This window comes from Harpegnathos saltator, unplaced genomic scaffold (genome assembly GCF_003227715.2).
Source record: "Harpegnathos saltator strain DR-91 unplaced genomic scaffold, Hsal_v8.6 scaffold224, whole genome shotgun sequence".
NCBI classification, from domain to species: Eukaryota; Metazoa; Arthropoda; class Insecta; order Hymenoptera; family Formicidae; genus Harpegnathos; species Harpegnathos saltator.
Window position 1 is genome coordinate 935,249 of NW_020230011.1, and position 27,186 is coordinate 962,434.

Consider the following 27,186-nt stretch of genomic DNA (forward strand, 5'->3'; position numbering starts at 1 on the left):
TAAAAATTTAGAACTTGTACGAATTGTTCATTGACACACGTTCTCTTTTTCTCTTCCAAGCAACGGACGTTTCATTTAATCCACGTTATAAGAATTTTTATATACTTTTAATCAATTCTAATCTATTGCCAATCTAATTTTTAATTAAGCAGGACGCCTTGTATGCGCGCGTGAATGAGCTACACATGTCAACAATTTTATTTAGATCGTCATCTAGTCTTGATTGGATAATTTTAAGATCTGGGAAAACATTACAAAGTCATTACCATTGCTGTTATTGTTAATGATATAACACGATTCTTTCTATTTTAACAACAATAATTATATCACCAGCGTAGAGTTTGAGAGTTTTGCAATGAAAAAGATTACGATGTTAACAGTTAACGAGCAAAGCTCATTACTACTACTGTTATCTCCGCGGAACGGTCATAAACTCATGTCTGCAAATTATGTACTTGCGATGTCACGATAAATGCCATTATTAATACGATAGTAACGATGCGATAGAAATCAATTACGCCGCATTAGTTCTACCGTTGAAAGCAGGTTTCGCCGCATTAGCGTCACTAATTACCGCATCATAGAACACTCCGACGAGCGTCGGTGTAAGTGTAAAGTGCAATTCGCTCTACTGCATTTGTGTATTGTATAAGTCATTACCCTCCTCCCCCCTTCCTCACCGTTTGATTTCTATATTTCGTTCTTATCTCGTTTTCTTTTTTCTTTTAACATCTGAATCAAACGAGAGAATGAAATTTCTCTTTTGCAGACGGTCTAAGACGTTCTCGCAAGGGAAGGAAAGAAAGAAGACGCGCCACACCACCTCCGCTCATAAATTAATGCCTGCCTCTGTCGTGAGCGATAATTGCAACCCCGCTGGTCGGCAAATTAAACGAGTGCGGACAATGAGAATAGCGCACAAAGGCGAACGCAGTCATGAGTGAAGAGAGAGAGAGAGAGAGAGAGAGAGAGAGAGAGAGAGAGACAACGAGTGAACGTGACCTCTAACTAGACAACTGCAAGAGCGAGAAGCGAAGGCTTAAAAAGACGAAACATTCGTCGGCTGGTGGATGATTATCAGCACCGCCGCAGCACTTGCGATTACGCGACGCGAATTTCCTCGCGGCTTGAAGTCGATCTTCTCGATAAAACGAGAAAGAGATGCCAAGAGAGAGAGACCTCGGAACGTGGTAAGTACAGCACGTGTTTTATCGAACGACGAGAGAGAGAGAGAGAGAGAGAGAGAGAGAGAGAGAGAGTGAGAGAGAGAGAGAGAGAGAGAGGGGGGGGGGAAACAGGCGGAATACACGCGTGGCGAAAATGTATATTACAAAAGAGAAAAATAAACTACTGAATAAAAAAAGAAACATCGAAATAAAATTGAAATGAGAAATGAGTTGAAACAAAATAAAAGAAGCCATTGCAATATTGCCTCTGTAAACAATAAACTTTTTCTACAGAAAAATGCACAAAATTGTTATTTTCCATCTCGATCGCTCTTTCTCTTCAATTAGACGATAACGTTTATTGAGCGCTGCAACAAGAATCGCATCCGGGACGATTGCTATCGATAACAGGTCAATCCGACAAAGTGTGCGGCGCTCGCTTAGCAATCTGTATTTAGATTTCGCAATAGTGTGTCGAGCGGTTGCGACATTGCAACAAATTACGCCGGCTCAAAATCCGATTGGCAGAAACCTACCATCCGCTCTCGTTCCGTGAAATTACGCGCCGTTTCCGAGAGTCCTTCCTTGAGATCGGGGTTGCTGTCGTGAAATGGGACGCAATAAGGAGATTCGTGAGGAGATTCCAAATTCCGTGGCACGCAATGGAGGGACATCAATCACAAATTAAGTAAATTGCGACCGGCAGCAATCCAACCACTCGGCGGAAGAGGCGTATATTGAAAAAGTTTGCGAGGCGATTTCAAAGTTGTCTCCTCAGAGACAAGTGTGCCCGACATTCGTCTGTCTGTCTGTCTGTCTGTCTGAATCGTGGAGGTCGAAGTCACGTTCGATTCGCACGTTTCTCAATCGATATCGTGCTCCGCATACGCGGACACGCGAATCACGAGCGAGTTTTCGCGATTTCTCCTATCGCCCGCCGATACGATCGATTCAGTCACGAATTGCAGCAAACCCTGCAAGCGCCGGGCGACGCAAAGTCCGCAGTTCCGCGAAGATGGAGATTTTAATATTAGGTGTATGCAAAAGTTTTAGTCTTTTCTTCAGCTCTCTAATGTAATTATTTTAAATTGAAATATTTTCCTGCCGTTTTAGGTTTTTGTAAGATTGGCATCGAATTTTTTTAAATGTCATTCAACAGTCGTTGCAATGAGCGACGAAAAGTCTTATATTCGACACTGCATTCGATATAAATTCCAGCGGCAGGAAGAAACGCTGCTAAAGCACGTTCCATCATCCATTTGCTCTATTCTCGAAGAAAATATTGTGTCCCATAATAAGTGCAAATATTGCTCTCGTCGCTTTAAAAGTGCTGATTTTGACGCGAATGATCGTTCGCGCCACGCTCTGGAACGCGCCACGAAAGTTTGAGGCCAATAATTTGCGTTGTTAAGTGAAACAACGTTCCAAGTAGAACAGCTTGGAATTTGACCGAGCAACAGTTTCAAGACGATTGCATGAAATGGAAAAAAATTCAGAAGCTCGGGAAAGATGAAACTTTTGCGGGAAAGATTAAAACTTTTGCATACACCTAATATATCTACTCATCCACTCGAAACTTTCAGCCTGAGATGGGAGTTTTTAATTCTCTCCGGCTCTTCAATTTTGGCCAGCCTGGCGGCCGACCTTCAGTCGAACAAGAAATACGTCCTCTGCCGCGGTGTGGATTTTCAAAGATTCTCCCCTTTCCTCTCTCCCTACCTCTGCCTTTCCTCTCGCCACCTTTCCATCCCTCATCGCTCGAAGAAGTAGCATCTATCAGTGACGCTTATCGAGATTACGTAAGTTGCGTAAATTAAACCGCTGTCTCTGGCAGCGCGCCCTCGTTTACCCAGCGCCACCCATAATATTCGATAGATTGCACATAGATTTCAAGTTACAGCGTAGGAACGAGTCATCGCGAGGAAGCTACACAATAAAGGAAGTTTTTCCACGAAAAAGAACTTTGGCGAGAAATTGAGAGCGGACAATCGGACGAGCGCATTTCTCCCCAACACTCTCTCACTCTCGCCATTCGTTTCGAACCGCGACTCCTTGTGAGAGAGGCGTTAACTTTATAATGCAATTAACTTTATAATGAACTCGTTTATTTCCGACAATGTGATTTCTCATCGGCAAGACGGCGACACACGGTACAAATCAGAGAGAGGGAGAGAGAGAGAGAGAGAGAGAGAGAGAGAGATAGAACGCTCTAATTCCATAGATCGTAGATAAATATTAACAAATAACAAAGTCGAGCGCTTGGAGAGGCGTTTCTCTACAATCTATAGGTTCGCGCGTTTATATTCCAGCTTAGGTTGAATGGGATCTTTCTCACACTGAACACCATTAAGCGTGACATAAGGCGTCTGGTATTGACGAAGACCCCGTTAACGGAAATTCGATTAAACAAACACAAGCGTGACTTGAGATGCGTGCAAACGCGTGCTTCGACGCGACCCAAAAACCCACAGCAAACATTTGTTCAAGCCGAAGAATCTATTGTTGCTTCATAAAGTATGTAATTTCGAGCCGTCGAGCGTAATAATTCACCGCGATGGGGTTGCGACTTCAGCCCGGCTCGGCTTTCTCAAATTTCGTTCAAACTTGCGAGCGGCGATTGAATTTTTCCAAGGGGAACACGTCGCTTCATTTTCAGGTCGCGTTCAAGGAATGTGCCAAAACAGGCGATACATTATGCGCGGTACAGAGAGTGCATTCTTGACATGAGTATACCACTTACGCGTCTTGGAAAGTTTCACACTCCCCCTCCCCCCCCCCCCTCCTCCTTTCTCTCTCTCGGTGAGTACAAAGACGCGCGGCTGGTTGCGGTTCCCGAATGACTTTGTTAGTTCACGAGGACGACCGTTAAAAGCACGTTAATGTTAAGCTTCCGTCAGATCGTGCCGAACTTGCATATTCTCATTTCCGCGGAGGCCGCGTAAACCATTTTCCCCCCGGAGGGGTGGTGAAGTATAACGAGTTGAGGCGAGGTGAGAACGTTAAACGCTAAAAGTGCGCTTCGACATGTTTCGACGCCGTGCTGATTTCCACCGATTGCTTGAAAGTTTAATCAAGAAAACCGATGATACGGTACATAAATGTGCAATTCGTGACACGTGAGCGTGCACACGTGCTTTTTACTTCAGTTAATTTGCTCTCCGCTACCGCGCCGGCCTCGGCGCATGTGATTTGTTACGTGCAATTAATTACGTCTTACGCATGAATTAATGATATCACGTTAATAGCATGTTGTATCCCGGTCGCCGAGGGCCACCGTGACATTTCGGCACGTGATTAACGCATGATAAACCAACGTTATATTTTCTCGATGCGTTTAACACCGTATATATAATAAATTGATAATTAGAGAAATGCATATCCACGACGAAAACAAGCGAATCAATGCAAAGTGAGTGAAATTTTTTAAGGCAGAGCGTTAATATTCATAGGCAATAATTGCTCAATTAGCAAGTTATTCACCCCATGGGTTATAATTCAATTAAAAGTGGCACTTGGGTAATTTTAATGGTGCTGTGCTATGCTTGAATTCGATTTCACTTTGCGCAAAAGTGATCGAATAGTCGAATACAAATGAGATGCAATTTGAAGTTATCAAGAATTTTTTCAACGTTTTCCGCACATGTCACGCTCCAAAATTGTAAAAGTTCAGACTTTAATTAAATTCAACAGTAATATTACTCGTTCGAAACGGACGCGTACAGTTCAATATTTCTTTCTCGAAAATATCGGAAAATACGATACATCAGAGAAAAATTCGTCAATTTTGATTTACTTTCGTCGAGCGAAATATTAGGCTAATTGCGGCGATAGCTGCGTAATGAGAAATTCGTTACATAACATCAATGTCTGAAACATTTTCTTTGAATCGAAAAAGCCCTCTCTCGGGTTTGAGGGAGCTTGGGATAACTCGTGTGTCTCGTGGCGTAATGATACGCAACTCGATTATTGAGGCCCGATCTTGGCGCGAGATAAAAGCCAGAAGAGACTCGTCGACACCGGGAGTGCTCGTAAATCAAAATGGAAAGGACGCCGCGTGTCTCAAGCCAATCAACGGCCATAACTGTATTGCGTAAATGAGTTACGATGTCACTGTTGTGGTGTTATCGTTGTTCTTCGTGCCGCACGTACGCTTTCGATCTTAAGCCTCTTCCGACGCCATTCACCGATAACTTCTTCGGCGTTCGTCTCACCCCCCTCCCCCTCCCCCCTCCCCAATGAAGACAAATCTAATCGGCGACGAAAAGGATTTCGGACTATCCTCGTTGTCTCTGTCGTTGTTGACCACCCACGCCTAGGGTACGCGACTTTCTCCGGATGGATTACAGAGACACAAACTAAAAGTTATCCGCCCGATAAGCTCGGCGAATTAGAGCCTGATAAATTGCGCGGGAAACTTGAGAAGAAAGAAGTATATGCGATAATGAAAAAAGCAACGCGTGAAACAGCTCACCGCTCAAAATCTTGAGACTATGTACGCGATCAATTTATCGCGTACAAATTTGATTTTATCGGCGCTATTAAGACCTATTTTTAAGTAATGGAATATGTGCTGTGTGTAATCTTCATTTACGTATTGACCTCCTTCGTATCGAGGAGGTAATTTTTTTATTAAAAAGAAAAGAAGAAATTAAAAAAAGAAATGAAAACAAAAGGCACTGTAGATGAAGTTTTAAAGGGGCTCAAGAATATCTAATAAAGACCTTCGCGAAAGGTTCTAAAAAATAATCCAAACGGATCAAAGGTATGCAGATTAGTGTTCGACGATCGCTATGGAACAACGGCCACCAGAGATTGACTTTTATATGAGTTTACATCGTATGTTGCATAAACGATACAAAGGGCAAGCAAGTAAATTAACTTTGGATTGCGTTATATCGAGAGATGTCCAAAACGTGCTGGGAATTCGACACTTGGACCCCATATTTAGCCGAGAAAGATCATTTTTTACAAATTTTTTACAAATTTGAAATAATAACCGCGTCTGTGTGTCTGAGAAGAAACCAAACAAATGTCCGTTTCTTCCAAAATAGCAATATATATTAATTGTTTAGAATTGTTTAGATGTTATCTAACAGTGAATCTGATATTTTTGGTATTATAACGTTCCACAACATTTGCCATATCAAAGTTTTCATCGTCAACGACATACACAATATTGTACTCTGAGAATATAATAAACGTAATAATCGAAAAGTTTGCTCCTAAGAAAGACAATTCGCGAATATCAATATTAAACAGTAGACACGAGACAAATTGAAAATGTTTCAAACATGGACGCAATTTGCGTTTCTTATTGCGCAAAGATTGCCAGTATTACTTTCAAACGTACAAAGTAGTTGAAATTCTGTGACTCACTCTCAGAAAGTCGTCGTCGCGATTCCATCGGGATTCTCCCACGAGGACACACGATTTCCCACAGGGTTTGGGATCTACAACAAACAAAACATTTACGGTTAACTACATCTACTTCATGTATTGCGAATTACATGCTTTATTTGCCAAAATGCGCCATTCCCAAAACACTCCAGCGTTCAGCGAGACAGAGATCGAATGGTCACGGCAATGGCGGCAGAAATTCGAGAAAATAATCTTTCTCGGATAACCTTAGAGGAAAGCCCGTACATATTTATCTGCACGCGCAGAGACGAAATCTCTATTCCCGAGGGTTGCATGCATACCTTATCTCAATCTAAGTTCGAAATCCACGGAGAAAAGACGAGGCAGAGTGAGGTAAAGTTCCGATATTTATACGCAGGCTTAACGATACATTGCACACCGTCGCGCATCCATTTGCAATTGATTTTTCAGACGCGCCAAATATACGACCGTTCGAAAGGTACCAAGTAGTTTTCAGTTTCGCCGCGAAGGGCGCCACGAATAACAACGACTAACGCGACACAAGAACGAACTTGAAGTGTAGTGATGATCGGTAACGGTAAGACGCTAAAAACGAAAATTCCTACTTTATTGATGACCATTCGCTAACCTTAAGAATCCTGTATGCGAAATTTCATCTCGAATATGCCAGAGAAACCGATCACTTTACTTTTTTCATCAAAATTCAATTCGTAAATGAGAAACTTGAATACGCATTATATGTTGTAACCTTTGTTATTTACCGAGTTTTTTGTCGACAAGTCGGTGGCGGTGCAAAACCTAACAATTTAATCTCTGATCAGGCACTATCGGTAACCGTCGTTCCGCAGTTGTTTCGTGATATTTTGTCATCACGACGCACGGAATCTATTTTTGGAGATTTCGACAATCTTTCGACACGAAAAGCCGTGAAACTTTCTCTCCCTTGATGGATCGAAAGCGCGAAAAGTAACGTGAACTCGAACTACGAACAAACATGGCGAACGCGCGATACTTGTCTCGATGAAACGACGACTCGTTTCGCGACAAATTTGCTCCTATATCGTGACTATTTAGCGACAGTTTGTAATAATTTGGACACAAACTTACTTTCGACACTTCTAGCGATGCGTGGCTTACGCGTAAGCCACATCTTGGACAAACAGAAATCGTGAAAGGATACGGAGCAGCGTCATGAGTGCGTCCTACCGCGCCGCAGTGCCGCCATCAGAAAAGGCCGCACAGATGGCGCACTGATTCATTTGCGACTGCCAAGGTAACGGACGCACACGCAATAAGTTTTGCAAGTATTTGAACAGATGAAATAATTAAAATTGATTCGACAATTAGAGCAACATAGATTACATATGTCTGCCTTACACTAACTTACCAGAGACAAAAACGTCCAAACATTTTTTTCCTCGTAAGTTTTTTTCCTTGATTGAAAGATTACGACGTTATTACAGTACAATAGCACCGACGAGGTAATAGCAGAGAGAAATCTGAGAGCGGCCACTGGATTACCGATTACGTCGGGAAGCTTCTTCTGCCGAATTCCGACGCGCCCCCTGAGAAAATGTGTGCACACTACATCCGTCCTGACGGTAACGGTAAAGCGTGCACGGTTCTTGCTCACTCTACTTCCTCTTACAAGAGATAGTAAGTTAAACAAGTACAGACGATCAATCGCTCTCCGTCTTTGTCGCATCACCGATGAGCGTACGCGCGGCAGGAAGAGGCATCAGGCGAGGTCAGCGGCAAATCTTATCGATATTAAGCCAAAATCTCTCCCGTCCTGCCCCTTCGCCTTCTCATCTTTCTCGCAACGCACTGCCCGCAATTCGGGAAGAAATATTTCAAGACCGCGCGGAAAACTTCTAGCAATGACACAAAATGACGCTAATAGGAGTGTGGCCATTTTTATAATTTTTATATTCAATTTTTTCATTTCTTTCTTCGAGATCAATGCAAAAATGAAGGGTCACCGAGTATAAGTTAATTATTTGTGATAAGACATTAATCTCGGAAATGACTTGTTTCGAAATATTAATTACCGAAATTTGGGTGATAAGGTTTTAATTTAGACCCAAAATAACTAAGATTCTTGTAAACCGCATCCAGCTGCGATTACGCGTGTTTCAGAGTTAGAGGCCACGAAATAATGAAAAGTGACGGATTCGGAAATAACAGGTTACGAAATATTAATTAACGAAATATGAGTGATCAAGTTTTAATCTAGCTCCAAAACAACAATCCTCACAAAATCCGCACAACAACGTGCGCCTACGCGTTATGAAGAATTTAAAGCCGGTATGTCTAGATTGATCGATGCGAAAATAATGGGTTACCAAGTATAAATTAATAAATCGTGTGCAATAAGAAGCTAATCTAAATTGGAAATAACGATGATTTACCGTAGATACCAAATCAGTCCAACGTTATTGCAGAATTATGAAATCCGAAATGTTTAAATTAATGTAGAGAAAAATGATATAATAGATCAATATATACGTCATGGAAATATTTATGCTAATCGAAAGAAATGGTGCTATTTAACTTTAAGGCAGTATGACTAATTTTTCTAAAATCCAGATTAATATAGTTTTTCGGATAGCGTAGAGAGTAAGTAAAAATTTGGGGAAGTAAATATTATGATTCGCTACACGTTATCTAGGTTGTCTAGGTTAGCGCGCGGCGGCGTGCGTGAGTTCCAGGAATCGACGAGGCATTTACATGGGCAGTGTGAGTTCTAAGAATCGTAGAGACCTGCGAGTGGACTCATTGAAAAACTGATTCTTTCGGGTTGAACGTAAATAAGTTTGCTTATTCTGAATGGGTTAATAAAGTGCAATCAAGATGTAAAATGTGATAAACTATTAAATATCTATTAACTATTAACTATGAAAATATCAATAAGCTTTAAATGTATTGTTTCGAAATATTTAGATGAGATTTTTATATTTCCCCTGGTAGCAGACTGACGTCAAATGACGTACTAATGACGTCTTAATGACGTCATTAAGACGTCATTAGTGCGTCATTTGACGTCAGTCTGCTACCTGAGTCGTTTCACAACCATGATCAGCCTCCTCAATTTTTTCATTGGATAATTTTTTCATCGCTAGATAAAAAATGCAATATCGCGAGGCAAGCAAGTCCGAATTGTTACAGCGTATTGTACATACAATAAACTTACCCCTCAATAGTTCCTGATGTCCCTCCTTGCAAAATATATCCTCGGGCACTTAATCTTTTTCACAACACAAACACTAAATTTCACTTTGCACAATAACAGGCCATTTTTTTCACAACACTTGATCATAACACGAATCTTAAGCAACAAACGCGCGTAATTTTACTCGGCACTCCCGACGATCCGATTTCGTTAATTATTCTCGACTGCTTGACGATATTATGCCATGACAAATGAACGATATTTTGCTTTCGGTACTCTCGAAGAAACAGTACACGCCGATATGCGCTTTTGGTAATTCAAAATCGCAAGGTCGGCTTTTAGAATTCACGTACTACGCGTTGCAATGCAACGATCGCGAATATGAATGTGTGCATATGTCGGTAAATACGTATCACTAGCGTACTAGCCAATCAAAATATTCTGTTCGAAATCGGCCGTTCCGTTTGAAATATTCCAAGAAGTCGGCAATGACAGAAAAAACTCCCGAAACTTTACTCGACCCTCCCGACGAACAATGTACATTTTTAGCGAATATTTAACGAAAGCTGTGCCATACCTCGATGTTTAATGATAAGTCGCGGCCGAGGCTCGGTTGACGAGTTGAAAATGAAGCTCCGCGACGCGAAAACCGAGCTACCCTTGCGCAGCTGGCGCGCTGAACTTTCCTCGGCATTCCGACGATTCATTTCATTTCACCTCGCGCGGCGGAACGAACGTCATTCCGTCGTCATAACACACGCGCGAGACTTACTTTTGGCATTCCCGGTAACGATTTGAAGGCACGAGACGCAGCTACGGTGAATAAAAATCACGAGAAATCTCGGACGATGGTTTCTCGCACACTATACAACCCGTAACCGGCGCCATAACTAAATATGGATACAACTGCGAACAGCGCCACAAGTGGAATACTCGGGAAGCTGAGTCGACCAATCGCGGTGATTCATTTCTTTCCGTAGTGGAACTATTTATCTGCGCAAAGTGTACGGGGTGCGAGGGAAAGCAATCGGTGATAGATCGATTTATTTCGGAGTTATACGCAGTGTAAAGCCCATATCAGACTACGGATTAGGATTGAGTATTGGATTGAAATTTAACCAATCGAGGCTAAGTTTACAACGCATTTGTACGTTTATGCATGTGTTTGTTTATAACTGAATATGAAAATTATAAAATTGAATTGTCCTTCCCCTCGCCGCGCGCTACCCGCTACATCAAGCGATGCTTTTTTGATATCATCTCGGCGCGTGCTCATTCGTTACATTTCTATAATTAATAACTCGAGAGAGAGTTATTGCGAATATCGCAAAATAGTATGGGAATTTTATCTTATTTTATATTATATTTATCTTAGTCCGCTCTATGTCTCTATGTGAATTCCTCGGAGCGAGGAAAACACTCTGTACATATGTCTTCAACCGCAATTTTAGTATTATTTCAACGTTGAATTATTAATTCAAGAAATATCCCCCAACGTGTATATATATTTAAAATAAAACTTATTCCATATTTTCTCACGTCTCGCAACCTTAGGAGACGCATACACATACACACATTCGATCTGTTTTTGATATTGATAATCTTTTGATATTTTCCGATATCTTTTTCTCATTATTTTGTATCTGTTACCATCCATACTTATTTCGAGCTATGTTTCATATTCCGTCCACGATATTCCTAAGAGGGCGCTAATGCACAGCGAGATTTCTCTGCTACGCTAAATTCCGTAAGACCAACAGTCTTTATAGTATTTCGTCGGTGGTTACGCTGAAATCAGGTAAAAAAAAGCTCAGACATTTCCGAAAGCATTTACGAAAATGCTGACAACAGTCTTTAGCATTACCTTATCGATATATTGATACTTTCCGATATCTTTTTCCCACTGCTTCATATCTGGTTACCATTTATGCTTATTTCGAGCTAGAGCTTCGTATTCCAGCCACGATATTCCTAAGAGGGTGTTAGCGCTCAGCGAGATTTCTCTCTACTCTAAACCCGTAAGATCGACGGTCTTTATTAGTGTCTTGTCGGTGATAATAGTAAAAGATGGAAAGAGAACTAGATATTTCTCTCTCTCTCTCTCTCTCTCTTTCGCTTTCCTACAAGCTTGTTTGTATGCATTACAAAGTGAACAAGATGATTCGTTCATTTATTACAAATCCATGTATTGATAACTCATCTTTGACGAAGAGAATCACGCGAGAGGTAAACTTTTTAAAATTAACCGAGAAATCGGACGATCAAAAGTTACACAAAATGTTCAAGATATTACGATTTCAATTCTCATCGTCTTGACACAATGTTAGGTTAGATTATAATTACGTTTACACGGCAAAGTTAATCCGGAGTTAGTAACAACCGTAGTTAGTGAATTCTTTGATATTCGATTGGTACATTCTTTTAGATCTAAAAATATACTCTAATCGGATTCGAGACTGCACTAATTACCAAGTAGTTACCAAGCAGTCGCAGTCAGAAGCCGTGTAAACGTAGTCTATTCACTGAAGAGATTCGCGTTAGACTCCGAGATGTTAATCGGACAAAGTTCAGACGCTTATGCACGTTTAGCAGCCGGAATGCAGCCGGAAAATAACTTGAAATTTCGACGGTAACGCCGCACACGTATATCTCCGCTCTTTCAGATTCATCGAATTATCGTCGACTTGACGCCGCTGATGATTCGGATCGCGGACGCGCCGAGCCTCTCGAATCCTCGGCGAATCCTAGCACTCAATCCTCTCACAATCACGCCACGTTCCTCGCTGCAAATTCCGGTAATCAAGTGGGAGTTGTTAACAGCGCGCTATTCAGGAAACATAAAGCTAAGCATGCTAACTCCGATATCGCCGGCGATGATTCGCGCGTACGCTTGAGCGCGGGTTTCTCGTCGCTGGCGGCCGGATCCGCCGCGGTATCTCTGCCCACTTGAGGATCATTCATTAACGTGCTTCCGCGTGTCGATCGGTTCGCTCCTTTTCTCCCGTCCTGCGAGATTATACTTTGTGTTACTATACTGTGCGTTATTTATACCTCAGACGCAAGGCGTGTGCACGGCACGACGTGCCGTTCCATCACACGTCGCATAATTGATCTCCGTCACGCGTGCGAAACAAGCAGGATATCGTTTCTTAACGCGTACGTTGGCTCCGACGCAGCAACACTCGTCGCGTCGACTCGAAGGAATCCCGTGGGACGACGCGCATTCGCAAACTCTCAACTCCTCCGAAACGCGCCCTCGCATACAATCGCAAAACCTCGCGAGACGGCGCTTCCTCGCCCCTCGTCGATAGCTTTCTCTCCTGGAAGGCGGATTTTTACATCGGCCGCGCGATCTTCTCTTCCGTTTCCGTCTGGCCGGAACGTCCTCGGGCTCGGACGGGGCGGCTCGCAAATTCGCGTGAGAATTGCGATATTCTGTTAAAAGTGTTGGTCCGATTACATTCACGTGAGCGCAACGCGTATTCCCTACAGGATCGGACCTGTAGCTCGGAAAATGCTCTAACGCGCAAAATTTCTTTTTTACTACCGTTATTTTTTCCACCGCAGGTACATCTCCGTTCCGGCGGATTTGGATCCGGCGAATTATCGGAGAGTCGTCTGAACCAGCTCGTCGATTTCGTCGCTTCTGTATTCCTCGTGCTGCACACGAATCGGTTACGTAAATACGCTAAAGCGGCCGCGATGAGTTAAGGTGAGGCTTGCGTTCAATCTGTTTAAGCTACACTAACTGCGCACAAACAAGAATGAGACGAGTCATAATCCTTTCACAGGGAGGTTGAACCGCGCGAAATATTTCTCGCAAATATCGAGGTTTCTGTTTGTCAGAAGCACTTTGCGTAGCTCGTTTTATCGTTACTTTTACCGAGCGCATACTCGACGTTCGTGCACATCGGAATATCGTGATGCTAGTGATTTTATTCCAGAAAGGAATTCGCTTGACTCAGTCTGAAGTGGCATGAAAGAAAGGATTCTCTCTCGGGGACGCGGGGAAAGCAAGGCCAAGTTAGTCTCGCGCAAAAATGGAGAATGTCTTGCGATTGCTATTGAGTGGTGCGCGCATGAAGGTTATTTATTGTAATTATTCAGTGCCTTACCGTGTCTCTCGCGGCAGATAAGTCGAAGGCGAATTCTCGGCGGTTAACAGCGAGACTTGGCACTTCTTGCTGAAAGAAGTATTTCGCGTCAAGTGCTTTCTCGACGTTTCGCGTGTAGTATCGCGGCAATCTTTCGTATTTAGATTCAACAATCGTTTCTTCTTCCTTAATTTCGTCATAAATCTCAAGATTTAAGATGTACGACGAGAAATTCCGCCGTCGGAAAGGTATTGTCTGATACTTTTTGTATCTCTTCGATTCGTTGTATGACGTGCCGGGATTTGTCGAACCGTTTTTCAAGCTCCTCTTTGACCGCGCATCCTGCGTCCTTTTATTTCGCAATGTTTGGGAATTCTCCGCAGAATTTCCATCGTTCCACGCTAAGGACAGTTTCCGATCGTTCCCTTTGTTCTTGTGATTACGAGTACTACGGATGATAAAGAAAACATTTAACAGGAATGCTCGGGGCATGAAGTTAAAGTACGTTCGTGTCGTAAGCTCATCGTAAAACGTGGCATTTCATGAAGCCTGCTCACTGCGTGTGTGTGTGTGTGTGTGTGTGTGTGTGTGTGTGTGTGTGTGCATGCGTATGTGTATGTGTATGACGCGGCATTTCATAGAGATTCCTATTACAACCGTCCGCTTTTCACAAAGTCATTGGGATCTCCGCGAAATGCCGCGTTTCGCGACAGGCGTGGAAAATATTCGCAATGATGCTGCATTAAAGTTGAAGTCTTATCGAGAGACGCAGAGCATCGCACGATTAGATAATTTTACATGGAGGCATCGCCCCTTACGTCGGCTCCTTTCGGCTGCCGATGCACCTCGGGTTACGACATTGTTCCGGCATTTTCGATTTATCCGACTACTCCGAAAACTCGCGTGTCTCTCAATCAAGACAAGCTGCGACGATTTCGAACTAGTAATGAGAATTAAATCTCGATCGATAGACCTAATGATATTCATCAGCTGTTCGACACTGAGACGCGTCGCATACCTGCAAAAGGTTGCATACTTTCCAAACGTCTTCTCTCTTCCTTCATCGGCGAAAGTTAATCGGATCCTACTTTAAGACCTACGTTCGACCATGGTCGCGAAATAAGAAGAGAGAGATTTTTACTCGATTCTCTTTCGCACCGAATTCAAGCCCTTAACCTGCGTGCATACATGAGGTCAAGAAAACGTGACATCGTATGACATTTTATGACATCGATTGTATTCACGACTTGGACTAACTTCACTCAAAAGTATGTACGGTCGCTCGGAAAGCTCTCCTCTCCGTCGAACAAAACACACGCTCGCGTCGTCGCGCTAGCTTTTACTCGAGATCTTCGCTGCAGGTTTCAATGAGCGTGGTAAGCGCGTCGTCTTCGCCGTAACGTGAACAAGGAGGACGTTAGGAAGCGTCGGGGTTAAATTTAAACTCGTTTTATACCTCTCGTAATTTCTGCAGGATGTTCCGTCTCGGCGTTTGCAACAACGTACGTGGATACGATCGTGGCAGCTCGTGAAAATTCCCCGGCTATTTTAAGGAGAGTACAGAGAGCCAGAGGGATCGAGAGAGGGAAGAGGAAACGAGACGTGGGAGATGGGCGCCGCGAATTGCTCACGTTTCGCGAATGAACTTCGAAGAAACTCAATCTCGGAAGCTGCACCAATCATCATCATCTCACGGTTCGTTATACCTTGCATTATACAATATTTAAGACAAAGGGTTCAGGACTTTGAAGGTATGGATAGTACCTACAAAATAGAAAAAAAAGGATTTGTTTTCCTCCATTCCGTGAGTCCTATCTGTCCTTAAACTGATACTTCTTTTTTAAACACTCTATATATCTATTGAATATTTATATCCATTATACGTCCATATCCCCAAACTTGTTGTTTATAACTGACGAACTTGACTCCGTTATTAACAAGATGGTATATCGCGAGACGTTTATGCTTATCGAGCGAAGTGCGTCGCGTCGATATTTAGACACTTTGCTGTTCCGGCGATCAAGTTGCCGGAGAGTACATACACTTGGATAACACGCGTTCTCGTTCCAACAGAATCAGTCACGTCGTCGCGTTGGGCGTTGGTCTTGACGAAACACTTCTTAATTCCTAAGTCTTTTTCAAGGGATGATAATTCGCCCAATCAGTTATTCGCCCGGTAGAAGTCATTGTTGTAAAAAGATACGGAGGCTCGAGATTATTTATTCATCACTCGTAAGACCCCAGAATACTGCCGTCACTCGGAATGACACCGACGTTCGCGTGCTCGTAGGAAACGAAACGCGAAACTCACTCACACACTCCAATCGACACGGAAAAATCGAGACGAGCGCGCAACGACGCTTCCGATACGTTCGTTTCGCCAAGCCGCTATTATAGCGACTCCGCGATTCCATGTATCCACAATTATTTTCCTCGAGTAATCACGTAATCTCCAACCGCGGTAGGACGCGCTTCGGAACTCTATCGAACATTGTTTATTCCTTTGCTCAACTTTACTCAAACCTATTTTTACGTCGTCGCATCGTCATATCGAATTTATCATTTCGTAGTATTGAATACAGCACGGGACCGGTTCTCTCTCATTTATCGCTGGGACGGTTCTATACGGTTCTATACGGTATAAATGCGACAGCCGGGAAATCGATCTTGCTGCGGTTTATCCGCCGCGCTATAACCAACGTATCCATCACGGATGGATATGCAAACGAGAGACTGCTTTAGAATCGGTCATCTGTGGAAGTCGACTGTGAATTATTCCGGAAGTTGAGCCCGTTGATTCAACGGGCTGCGGATAAAAGCGATCTCGTTGGCACAGGCGGAATATGTAGGTCGTAGAAAGTGCACGAGGAAAGTGGCAGTCGGATTTTAATTTAAATCATTTGATTTATGCGCGCGTACGATGAGACACAAAAGAGAGGTTTGATTATTCATACGGGGCTTTAATCACAGCGGTGTTAACGAACCGGCACGCGACATCTTCGTGGGATAAGCGCGAGTCGCGGGGAGGGGGGGGGAGGGGGGAGGCAGGGGGGAAGAGAAGTTGTGACAGAAGATCGTGGCTGCGATCGGTGGTTAATACGTATCGTCGTATCGTCGTCTTATGTCTTCGCGACTCCGCGAATTGGCAGATTTCATTAGCGACGAAAAAGCCGCTATATTCGTGTCATTCACGGCGCCGTCGTTCCGTCGTAATGACCGGTTAGCACAGATTCACTCGCTGTGACTCACCCGTTTCGTGACGCGACCGTATCGCTTATCGCGGCTTGAGGCAGGTGTGGCACCGCGTGCGCCGTGGAAATTCCACGCCCGGTCGATTTCCACATTTTCCAAAATGCTTCTTCCCGCGCTCTTCTCGTGAGCGTATCGATTTTTGCCATTTGTAGCAACGTCGCGCATCGCTATCTCACACACCTTCGCACCGTCCGCGTCGCAAATGTGTTTGCGGTAAACTCTTGCTGCTCGACAATCGTACGAATGCACGCGATAACGCGAGATATGCTGTCATACTTGACTCGTTTGTATTTCTGGCATTTCGAGACGTTCCGCGGAGACGACGTAGAAAAGAGAATATAATGGGCCATGGTCCTTGGAAGGACCGGTTGACGTAACCGGTCTACTACTATCTTTAACTGGCTCTTTTTGTTTCACTTTTTCCCGGCATTCCTTTATTCCCGTCTTTGCGCTTTACAAGCGTCGAGAGCGCTCACCACACACCGTCCCGACTCCCCCCCGTGCTGTGCGTTTCCGCAAGTCAGCGTAAACAAAAGAATTGTTTACTCCCGGTCTCTCTTCTTTTTCCTCGTACATTCATTTCCTACTTACATCTTTACAAACGGTCCGGTGTGTGTGTGTGTGTGTGTGTGTGTGTGAATCCCCAGCGGGCGGTTGATAAAAGCACTATCGTCCACGCATTGACCTGAAATGACTAGAGTGCATTTTCTAGAGGGACATTCGAACGAGGAATTTCAAGAGCGAGCGCCACAATGTGACGACGGTACGTGGCGCAAGAATGCGAGTAAAGCGGACGGGCTAAAGGTAAGAATCTCGCACACGCGTTAAATTTTAGCCGGCCTGACATATAACTTCTCCACGCACACGCGGACGCACGCGAGAGCGTATACTCGGAGAAAGGAATTTGTCATTTGCAAGGCAACCTCAGATACGAACATTATGCTACCTGCGAGACGACCGTTACACCACGAATACAAACGAGGGCCTCGCGGTGAGTTCATCCGTGAGCGAACTCGCGTAGGAATTCTCGCGAACGCATATTACCTTCGGCCGTACGTTAAACCCGCATTTCCCCGAGAGAATAATAAAACATCGGAACATGTTAATTAACCGCGCGATAACCTCGTCAACTGTAATTTTAACTCTTTACTACGGACGTAAAGAGTGATTACGGCGTAAAATTAACAGTCGAAGATCGATATGGGACTCGAACCATCCACAGCTGGAGCAATTATATACTCTCGCTCGGCTCGGGGGAACACAGAATTATCGCGGCGAGGTTTTCTCAAAGCGCGCAGCACCGCGAAGACGGTCGATACTCTTTATTCCGTCGCGCGAAATCGCATCAATCGTCGTTGAAGCGTCGCGCTGTCATCCCTATCGATAGTCGTTACCCGTGAAGTTGGGTATCGTACGCGTACGCTGGGGATGACAGGCGCTCGACTGTTTCCGCCGGCGTTCGGCGCTGCTCGGCGGCGTTCGGCGGCGCTCGGGTGCAGCTACACCGCCCGGACCCGTCAGTCTCGCGCACACCCTTGTCGCGGGGGTTTACGCGTCGCGTTTCGCTGCTTCAAGACGCCTCTCTCTCTACGCAATCAACGAAGAGAAGCTCTCTCGACGGTCGCCGGTTTCTCGCGAGCCCTGATCGTCGCCGCGTCTACGAGACGGTCGTGTCGACTCGCGAGTGTCGCGTGGATTCAGTTCCGGTACAGTGGCGGAAACCGAGAGGAGAGAGCGAGAGAGAGAGAGAGTGAGAACAAACGCTGGTGGGAGAGACAGAGAGAGAGAGAGAGAGAAGGACAGTCAGTGCGACTCCGTGATCGATCCCAGTGTGTCTCTCGTCAAGGTGTTTTCTTTCCGCGGTCTTCTCGTTCATCTATTATGCCACTGATCGCGTGTGCCGATAGATCGCTTTGACTCGAGGTGCTCGACACAACAGAACGTCCGCAAGATGTTACCGCAGACACCCGATATCATCCCGACTACGCTCAACCAGGTTAGTGACTATGCGTGAAGGCGCGTCGCGCGCCGGTCGCCTGCCGATTGGAGCCGGTTTAATTTCCACGAATTCAGATCACCGTAAGCGTAAGCGCGCGCGCGCGCGCGAGAGAGAGAGAGAAAAAGCGAGAGAAAGAGCCCGAACTCGGTGCGTGATCATGACGGTGACATTCTCGCGAGAAAGTGTCTCGCGGATCTGCATCGGCCTCGCGGAACTCGACGACTCGAGCGTTGAAACATTCAAACGCTCAGACGTGCGAGAGATGCCGGATGAGAGAGGTTATCTAGCAAATGTGATTTGTAACCTCCAGTGGAGGTTAAATATCTTCTCGGCGGCGCTCGGCGGCCTGGGCATCTCGATGTGGTCCTTCGTATCGTCGGTGCAATTGCGCGGGACCTTCCGGAAAAGATCGCAGCGACGCTAAAAAAACAAACATCGAACGTGTAATCTCAACAATATGGCGTCGCGCACTTGTCCATATTTACAACGTCGGAAGTATCGCGCTCTCGTCGGGATGGGATCGCTCTTCCGATCGGCCGAACGCTAATTACGCCAATTTTAGCGCCGTATCCGGAATTATTTGACGACTCTCTGTGTGCGTGCGTGCGTGCGTGTGTGTGTGTGTGTGTGTGTGTGTGTGTGTGTGTGTGTGTGTGTGTGTCGTACAAAGGGATATTCCGGCGGTCCGCCGGATAATTAATATTTGAACAGATCGTATAATATGTAGAGTAAGCTTAACAGCTGAAGTTAGCCATGATTCGTTGGTTTGGCTAAATTATTTGAAACCCCCCCCCCTGCCCTTTTGCTTTTCCGCGCCACATTCACGCACCGTGAAACTGCATGTGCATGTGTGTGTGTGTGTGTGTGTGCGCGCGCGCGCTGACGGTATGGCAAATATGATATTTAAAGCTCCGTTATATAGGCGGATTACATATGTTCCACGTACGGTGTGCCTGGCAGAAATTGATTAACCTTGGTATTCTGTCGCGGTACGCTGAAGCCCGGTCGAAATGATTCTCCGAAGGTTACTCCATAGTTGGTGGGCGGAACAGTTGGTGCTATCCCGACGGAGAGAAGTAAAAGGTCTTCGATATCGATGCGGACCATGCGCGCATGTAATCAATTCGATTGTAGGCCGAACCGCGCCAGAAGCGACGGAATCGTTTGTTTCCGTCGCTAATTAAGACTCATTCGCTTGCACTTCTCCCGCGCGACTGCTTACGCGATATGTAAATATCCGTTTTTCGGTAACGATTACGCGATCGCGACTGACCGCGTCGGACGTGGTGAAAGAGCAATCGTGCCGAAATCACCGCGATTATACCGCGGAACAATCGTGGCATACATTTTTTTTCGGACAGCGTCGACGCGTCGCTTTCGAAACGTCGATCGCGGTTGACCTCGGGCGGAATTCCGCTAGGTCAGATGTTGAAAGCAATCGTGTAACAACGTGTCGTACCCGTGCTTGCCGCACGGGTGCGAGAGAATTCGGTTTCGGTGGTTTAGAGACGAGATTTCGAGACGAGTAAATTAAAGCGACCGAGAGACGAGGTGTGCATGTATATATATATATATATATATCTTATCGATTTTTGGAAATTTCAAAATTATTAAATTAACAAAAGTTAAGGCACTATTATAGTAATATATTCTTCATAGTAAATAAATTAAAGAAGTCTAATATTATTTTTTCTTTCGACATTAGCGAGATATCGTAAATTAAATGTTGAAAACGTTACCAAGTTTTCCTTAAATATTTCAAAAAATAGGTAAATAAAAAAATGTTTCAGACAAAAGTTGTTAAAATTAAATTAATTTAAAAAAATTAAATTGACCTTCAACTGACCTTGAAAATGCCCTCTAAATAAAAAATTGACAATGCCATTCTCTTTCCTCTTCGAAATCATGGAACACGTGTTTTAGCTTTTTTTAATATCTTTCATAGTTTTCGAGATAATTAGCTGGAAAGTTTTCAAATGAACACCCTGTGTGTGTGTGTGTGTGTGTGTGTGTGTGTGTGTGTGTGTGTGTGTGTGTGTGTGTGTGTGTGTATATATATATATATAGAGAGAGAGAGAGAGAGAGAGAGAGAGAGAGAGAGAGAGAGAGAGAGAGAGAGAGGGAGAAAGGGAGAAAGATTAAATTTGCATTGGAGTTACTTGGACGGTCGTTCGTGTAACATTGACTTTTTCCGCGCACCGCCAATGACTCGTTGAGGGCAAAAAGGCGGATGTCTCAAGCGCGTCTGTGTTTGCACGTTGATTTCGGCGTAGGTCGCCTCTCGCGAGACGCGTCACGTCACCTCAGGTTTATCGTTCGTGGAAAGGTGCGTGACGTACCGCGCCAGAGAATCTTTTACGTACGAGCCTTATCGATTGTTTCGTCAGCTAATGTTAAACAGCACATAACCGGCCGTAGACTCTCTCAGCGACGCGTACAGGAAGAGAGAGTGAGAGAGAGAGAGAGAGAGAGAGAGAGAGAGAGAGAGAGAGAGAGAGAGATAGAGGTATCGTACGTAGGTGCGAAACGTCAAACTTAATATAATTATACGCGAGAGACGACGAGAGGGACGAGAGCATCGAGTCGCTTCGATTTCGTCACGAAAGTTCCCAGTCATCCCACGATGCGAATATTCGCACCTGTCGTGTGCCATACCATTCGGCTCTTTGAAGATCTTATAATTGATATGTTTGATTAAGAAATAAAAATAAATCGAGATGCGAAAGAAAATTTGTCGTTACGCCATCGCGCGTTCGATTCTCGAGCAATTACATCCGTATATTTCGATCGATTGAAGGTTCTTCGGCAATCGGTACGCGTGGAGATTGGGAAATAAAAATAAATCGAAATGGAGGAGAAAATTTGTCGTCGTGCCGATTCGCGGAAAATCACTTCCGCGTTGCGAATTGAGCCGCGCTAAATACGGGTATGAGCGATTAAGCTAAGCGCGCGCGGTATCAGCGCATCGCGTTGATAGCGTCGCTCCACCGTCGCTGGCATTCTCGTCATCGCGCGATTTCGTCATGCGTGTTCTATGCAAATAATCGCTCCATGCAAATGTCGGTACTACGGCTCGGTCTTTACGGAAGCCGCGAACTACGGCGAACGAACGAACGGACGAACGAACGAACGAACGAACGAACGAACGAACGAACGAACGAACGAACGAACGAACGAACGAACGAACGAACGAACGAACGAACGAACGAACGAACGAACGAACGAACGAACGAACGAACGAACGAACGAACGAACGAACGAACGAACGAACGAACGAACGAACGAACGAACGGACGAACGAACGAACGAACGAACGAACGAACGAACGAATAGCGCACGACATCGGGCGGGGAATAACGCATCGTTGGGGGATTCAAATGTTGAAGCGGAGGTGTGAATCCTCTCGCGACTGAAAGCTGGAGCAAAATCGCGAGGACGTTATTCACCGACCGGCAGCGTCATTCGCACGTGGAAGATCCTTTCTGAACGCGGATTTCACCACGAGATATGTCCCCGACTATTGAGAACTTGGCGTACTAGCGTAAAAGCAGAAGATAAATGTCGCGTAATTGTGAGCAGTGAGGTGTGCGAGATGACGCTTCGATAACAAAGACCCATGCGTGAGAAAAATTCAGGGTCACCGTGTATGCTTAGCAAAGAGAAGAATAGAAGGTTGTAATGATTGTAGAATCTTTCGTATATGCGTTCCGTGTTAATGATGGCGTCACGTGTTTAATGCCGTCGCCGCGCTTCCCGGCACGTATACCATCATTTATACAATCTCATGGGCGGCCGTGTACGAAAGAGAGAGAGAGAGAGAGAGAGAGAGAGGCAGAACCTCTGAAAATGCATAATTAAATTAAAAATATTTTCATGGAATGGAAAATTTAATGTGATATGTTCATTTACAAACGAGTCGCTTTGTGATCATAATCGCGAGAGATGTGCGTGAAATTTTGTAAAATTAAAGCTTGACAGAAAGAAACGCTGGAAACGCTCGCGGAGTAAGTAATTAATAATTTTTTGCTGAGTGCGCGTAATGAAACTGACCACCTTCCCTTCGCTTTGCTTATCCACCCGAGGCAACACCGAGCATACATTAGCTCTAAATAATTCGATGCGATTAGCGTATCAGCGACAGCGTCGGCGCACTTACATGAGAAAAGCTTGTGTAACTAGTTACGACTGTGTCTGCTTACCAAGGCGAACGTATAGCGGCGAGATTTTATTACCTTGCTCTTTGTTTCGTATTTATTGCTCTTCTTTAACCGCGCCGATGCTCACGCGGAGGTAGACGCGAAATTTCTTAGGGATATCTTTACGTCTTTACAGCTTTTTTTTCACACGGTCGGGTCGTTATAAAGTGGAAAATACTCGAGAGATATCGATTCTCTATCGTACGGATAATAATAGAAATTATTTGCATTATCGTTATTGTGTTACTTTTATTATCGAATAAACAGGAACAAAGGAGAAAACCGATACCGATACGTTGAAATGACGTAGGAAAAGCTGGAGATAATATAAAATCTAGTTTTCCAATTATCGCTTCTGAGACATTAAGTGTATTTTTACCAAGACAAATTAATCGCGATAACACGTACGACAATTTATTAATAATCTGTTTACTAATCAACTGTTTGTGTACTTCGTGCGAACTTCCACTTTCGATCTATTCGGTGATAAACAACAGCGTAGTAGATAATTGCAGTGGTAAACAGTAAACAGTATCGTCTCGGCGTTCCGAGATTTTAAGACGGTAATTTCGGGGCGTAATGCATATTAAAAAGCTCTGTCGCGCCTCCTCGGAGGATCGCGATTAGTTTGTCAAAAAGGAGAGAAAAAGGAGACGAGAATGACGTAGTGCACGAAACGTTTTCCAAGGCCTTGAGCGTTCGCCGGCGATCTCTTCCCACCGAAAAACGAGCCGACAGTCTAATAAGATTTCGCGGTCGACAGTGGTGTAATTAGGGACGGGAGTGCCCCGCGCTCGTCGGCTTAAAAGCTACCACCGGCCGCTCGCTCGCTCGCCCGCGTGTTTTAATGCGTTTTAATTTACCGTTAGTTGCACTCGCGGTTACCTGCCGCTCGTTGGAGAAAGGTGAGCACCGCTCGGAGTCAGGACGAAGTACGAGGGTAGGGGGGGAGGCCCCCGCCGAGCCCCCACTTTTTGTGGCCACCAAGTGGGGCATAAATATACGTTTGCCAACCGGCATGCAGAGCTCGCGATCGTGAAACTGGCGCAAACCGACACAAATCAGACTGTATATTCTCTCAATGACTCTCTCCCTATAAGAGCGGGAGTATTTTCGGCGGTCTCGTGCCTGATAAGCGGATCTCTCGATCCTGTTGATCGATCCCGAGAAGAATGAAAACGAGAAACATATTTCACGTGAAATAAATCAGCGTAGAAAGATATACAGAGAGTGAGACGTTCGTGCGAGAGGTGTCGGAGAGGTCGTCCTTTGGAGAACTATTTGATCTCAGGGGCGCTATTGATGCTGTCCCTGGTGCTGCTATTTTGAAAGAAAAGAACGAGCGGAATTTTTACCTGGCGTGACATTGACCAGAGAGTAGCGAGGACCTCCAGGTCGAGGGTAGAGAGCTACAGAGGAAGGCTGCGATCGATCGGTCTCGAGGCGAGCTACCGCTACGTGCCAACAACGTAGACGTCTTCCAGAGTTACCACCCTCTGCCGACTTTCTCCTCTCGTGCTAGTTGTTAAATATTGAACGCGCCGAGAACGATTATTTTCGCCGGCAAGGAGAACACGCGAAATCACCTGATTGTATGTATATATATATATATATAATAGCGTCAGCTACGTTACAGCGAAGACGCAGCGTCTTTTGCGAAACTCTTGTGGATGATTCGTGGCTGTAATCCGTCTTCTCAATCGCCGCTTGTTATCGACTCGTTTTTTCACGCGCCAGAGTAATATCGACATGTGCGATTGATACCGTTTAATCGGAAGATAAGCCCGCCGTTCATCAAGCTGACGCGACGAGAATCGAGACCTCGTCGTGCGATATCGGCTTTAAAAACTTTAAAGACGTTTTGTCGCAAGCGACGTGTGTTGAGTTTACGTCCATTGCGTTGCGTCGCGATGCAAACGCGGGAGCGATGAAGCCCGCGATTAAGCGAATTTAATTTCCCCCCTCTTCTCCCTTTCCCCATTTCATATCGGAGGGAAATAGCGACGGGATTTTTCTGATCCAGTTTCCGCGTGGGCCACTTATCGGGAACCTTGGCTGAAAGATCACGCGCGTCGCGTCAGTGCCCGTGAGAAAACTCGACAGCCAGTCGATTGTTCTCGCTCTCGACGGGCGTTCCGCGTTTAGTTAGCAACAAGTTGTCAGAGCGCTATCGCAACTGTCGCTAACTGTTCTCGATGAAGATAGACAATAGATTGTGTAACGAGGACAGTGCCTGTTTCTTATATAGTCGGTGCCGCGGCCAACGACGCCGCGGCATCGGCGACGACGACGACGACGACGACGACGACGACGACGACGACGACGACGACGACGACGACGACGACGACGACGACGACGACGACGACGACGACGACGACGACGACGACGACGACGACGACGACGACGAGTCGCGTTTCTCAACAGAATTACCGGAGGAGTCTTGTTTATAATCTCTTGTAAATGTTACTCATAACGGTACATTTTTTCGATTTCTAATCGCCGTTGAGAGAAACTGAGACTAAAGATATAAATAATTTTCCCTTGCGTTGCGTATTTTTCTTCTTACATGTCTTTCAACCGTTCTGGCGGAAATAGCTTGTTAATTTTGTCGGTAATTCCATTGTTAAACGAGGAATTGTTCAGGATTCGCGCGGCTCGTCTTTATAGTCGGATGCTCGTTCTCAGGTCCTTATCCTTCGGCTTACATTTTCGTTTATCGAGGGAAACTTTGAACGGTTTAGTGAGAAGCAAATAATCGTGCACTCGTCACGAAAGTGACGAAGTTACGAGACGCGGATATCTCCACGGTGCGTATTGTATAGTCAGGAGCGTATGTCGGTACATACGAAGGATAATCCGTGGCAATTCCCACGGTCTTCAGGATATCTCGTACACGCGAACATCCACGCCTCCTCGATTCGACACGCTACCTTTTCAAGATATTTCTGAGCTATCCCGGCGGATGCAGGGCAGAGTGTATCGGTGGTTTTCGCGAGCATCTTCAGGAAAAGGAGCAGAAGCAGAAGAGGGAGAAGAGAAGAAGCAGAAGAAGAAGAAGAAGAAGCAGAAGAAGAAGAAGAAGAAGAAGGAGAAGGAGAAGGAGAAGAAGAAAAAGGAAAAGAAGAAGCATACTCCTCTAGAACCTGATCGCGCGTATTTTTAGCGTCGCTTTATTCGCGCTTCTCCTTTTTTCGGCCTCCCCGCCCGATCGTGCCCGCGATACGTCTCGATTACGTTTCGCATCGGCATCATCTCGACGCGGATGAATACGCAATTCATTAGCGCCCCAGCGCGCGCGATAAACGCGCCACGCAATTAATTACTCCGTCAGACAACATAATACTCGCGGTCTGCAAAAATCCGCCGAATTGCGAGGAAAGGCGGAGGTGTGGCGAGAGAGTGGCATTCGAGCGGCAAAATAATTTGCGCGTCTATCGCGGTTCGTCGCGTGACGTACTCTACTCGCGGTGTCGAGACGCGAGAGAGAAAAAACCCCAAGAGGGATTTATATTTATCAAGAGAAATAACATTGGCGATCGTCGTGTCTTCGAGAGGCACGTTTCTCTCGTTTACTCTCGGCGGTACGTTTGAGGAATCCTCTCTCGGAAAGCCGACAATTCCGGCTGACGAGGCCGATTTCTCGGTATATTTGGCGAATTTTTCTCGAAACATTCTTGCACGAGTTGGGAGAGACCGTTACGTGCGCGTTCCCGCAAAAGACGCGGCAGATTATTCGATTGATCCTCCGGCGAGAGCCTTTTTTTTCCTCCATTCAAAGAGGCTCCATTGTCGGGGTTGACGCACCCAGTGCGTATATGGAGCAGGTGCACGCAGTTTACCTGCCGCGGGCGGTACTGCTTTTTCATTTTCTCCACTTTGCTGCTGCCTTCACGATCTGCCGGTTCATCTCCCGCTTGCCGACTCCGCC

The 27,186-nt window shown here is 45.2% G+C and overlaps 1 protein-coding gene across 1 annotated transcript in view; it reads left to right on the forward strand.

Annotated features, from left to right (window-relative positions):
- Positions 1–18,586: 18,586 nt before the first annotated feature.
- p130CAS (Serine_rich_CAS and FAT-like_CAS_C domain-containing protein p130CAS) overlaps positions 18,587–27,186 on the forward strand; it is a 44,530-nt gene continuing 35,930 nt past the window's right edge. The window contains exon 1 of the mRNA XM_011150650.3: positions 18,587–19,059. Coding sequence (XP_011148952.1) covers positions 19,015–19,059 — 45 coding nt within the window. The 5' untranslated portion in view covers positions 18,587–19,014. The remainder of the gene's footprint in view (positions 19,060–27,186) is intronic.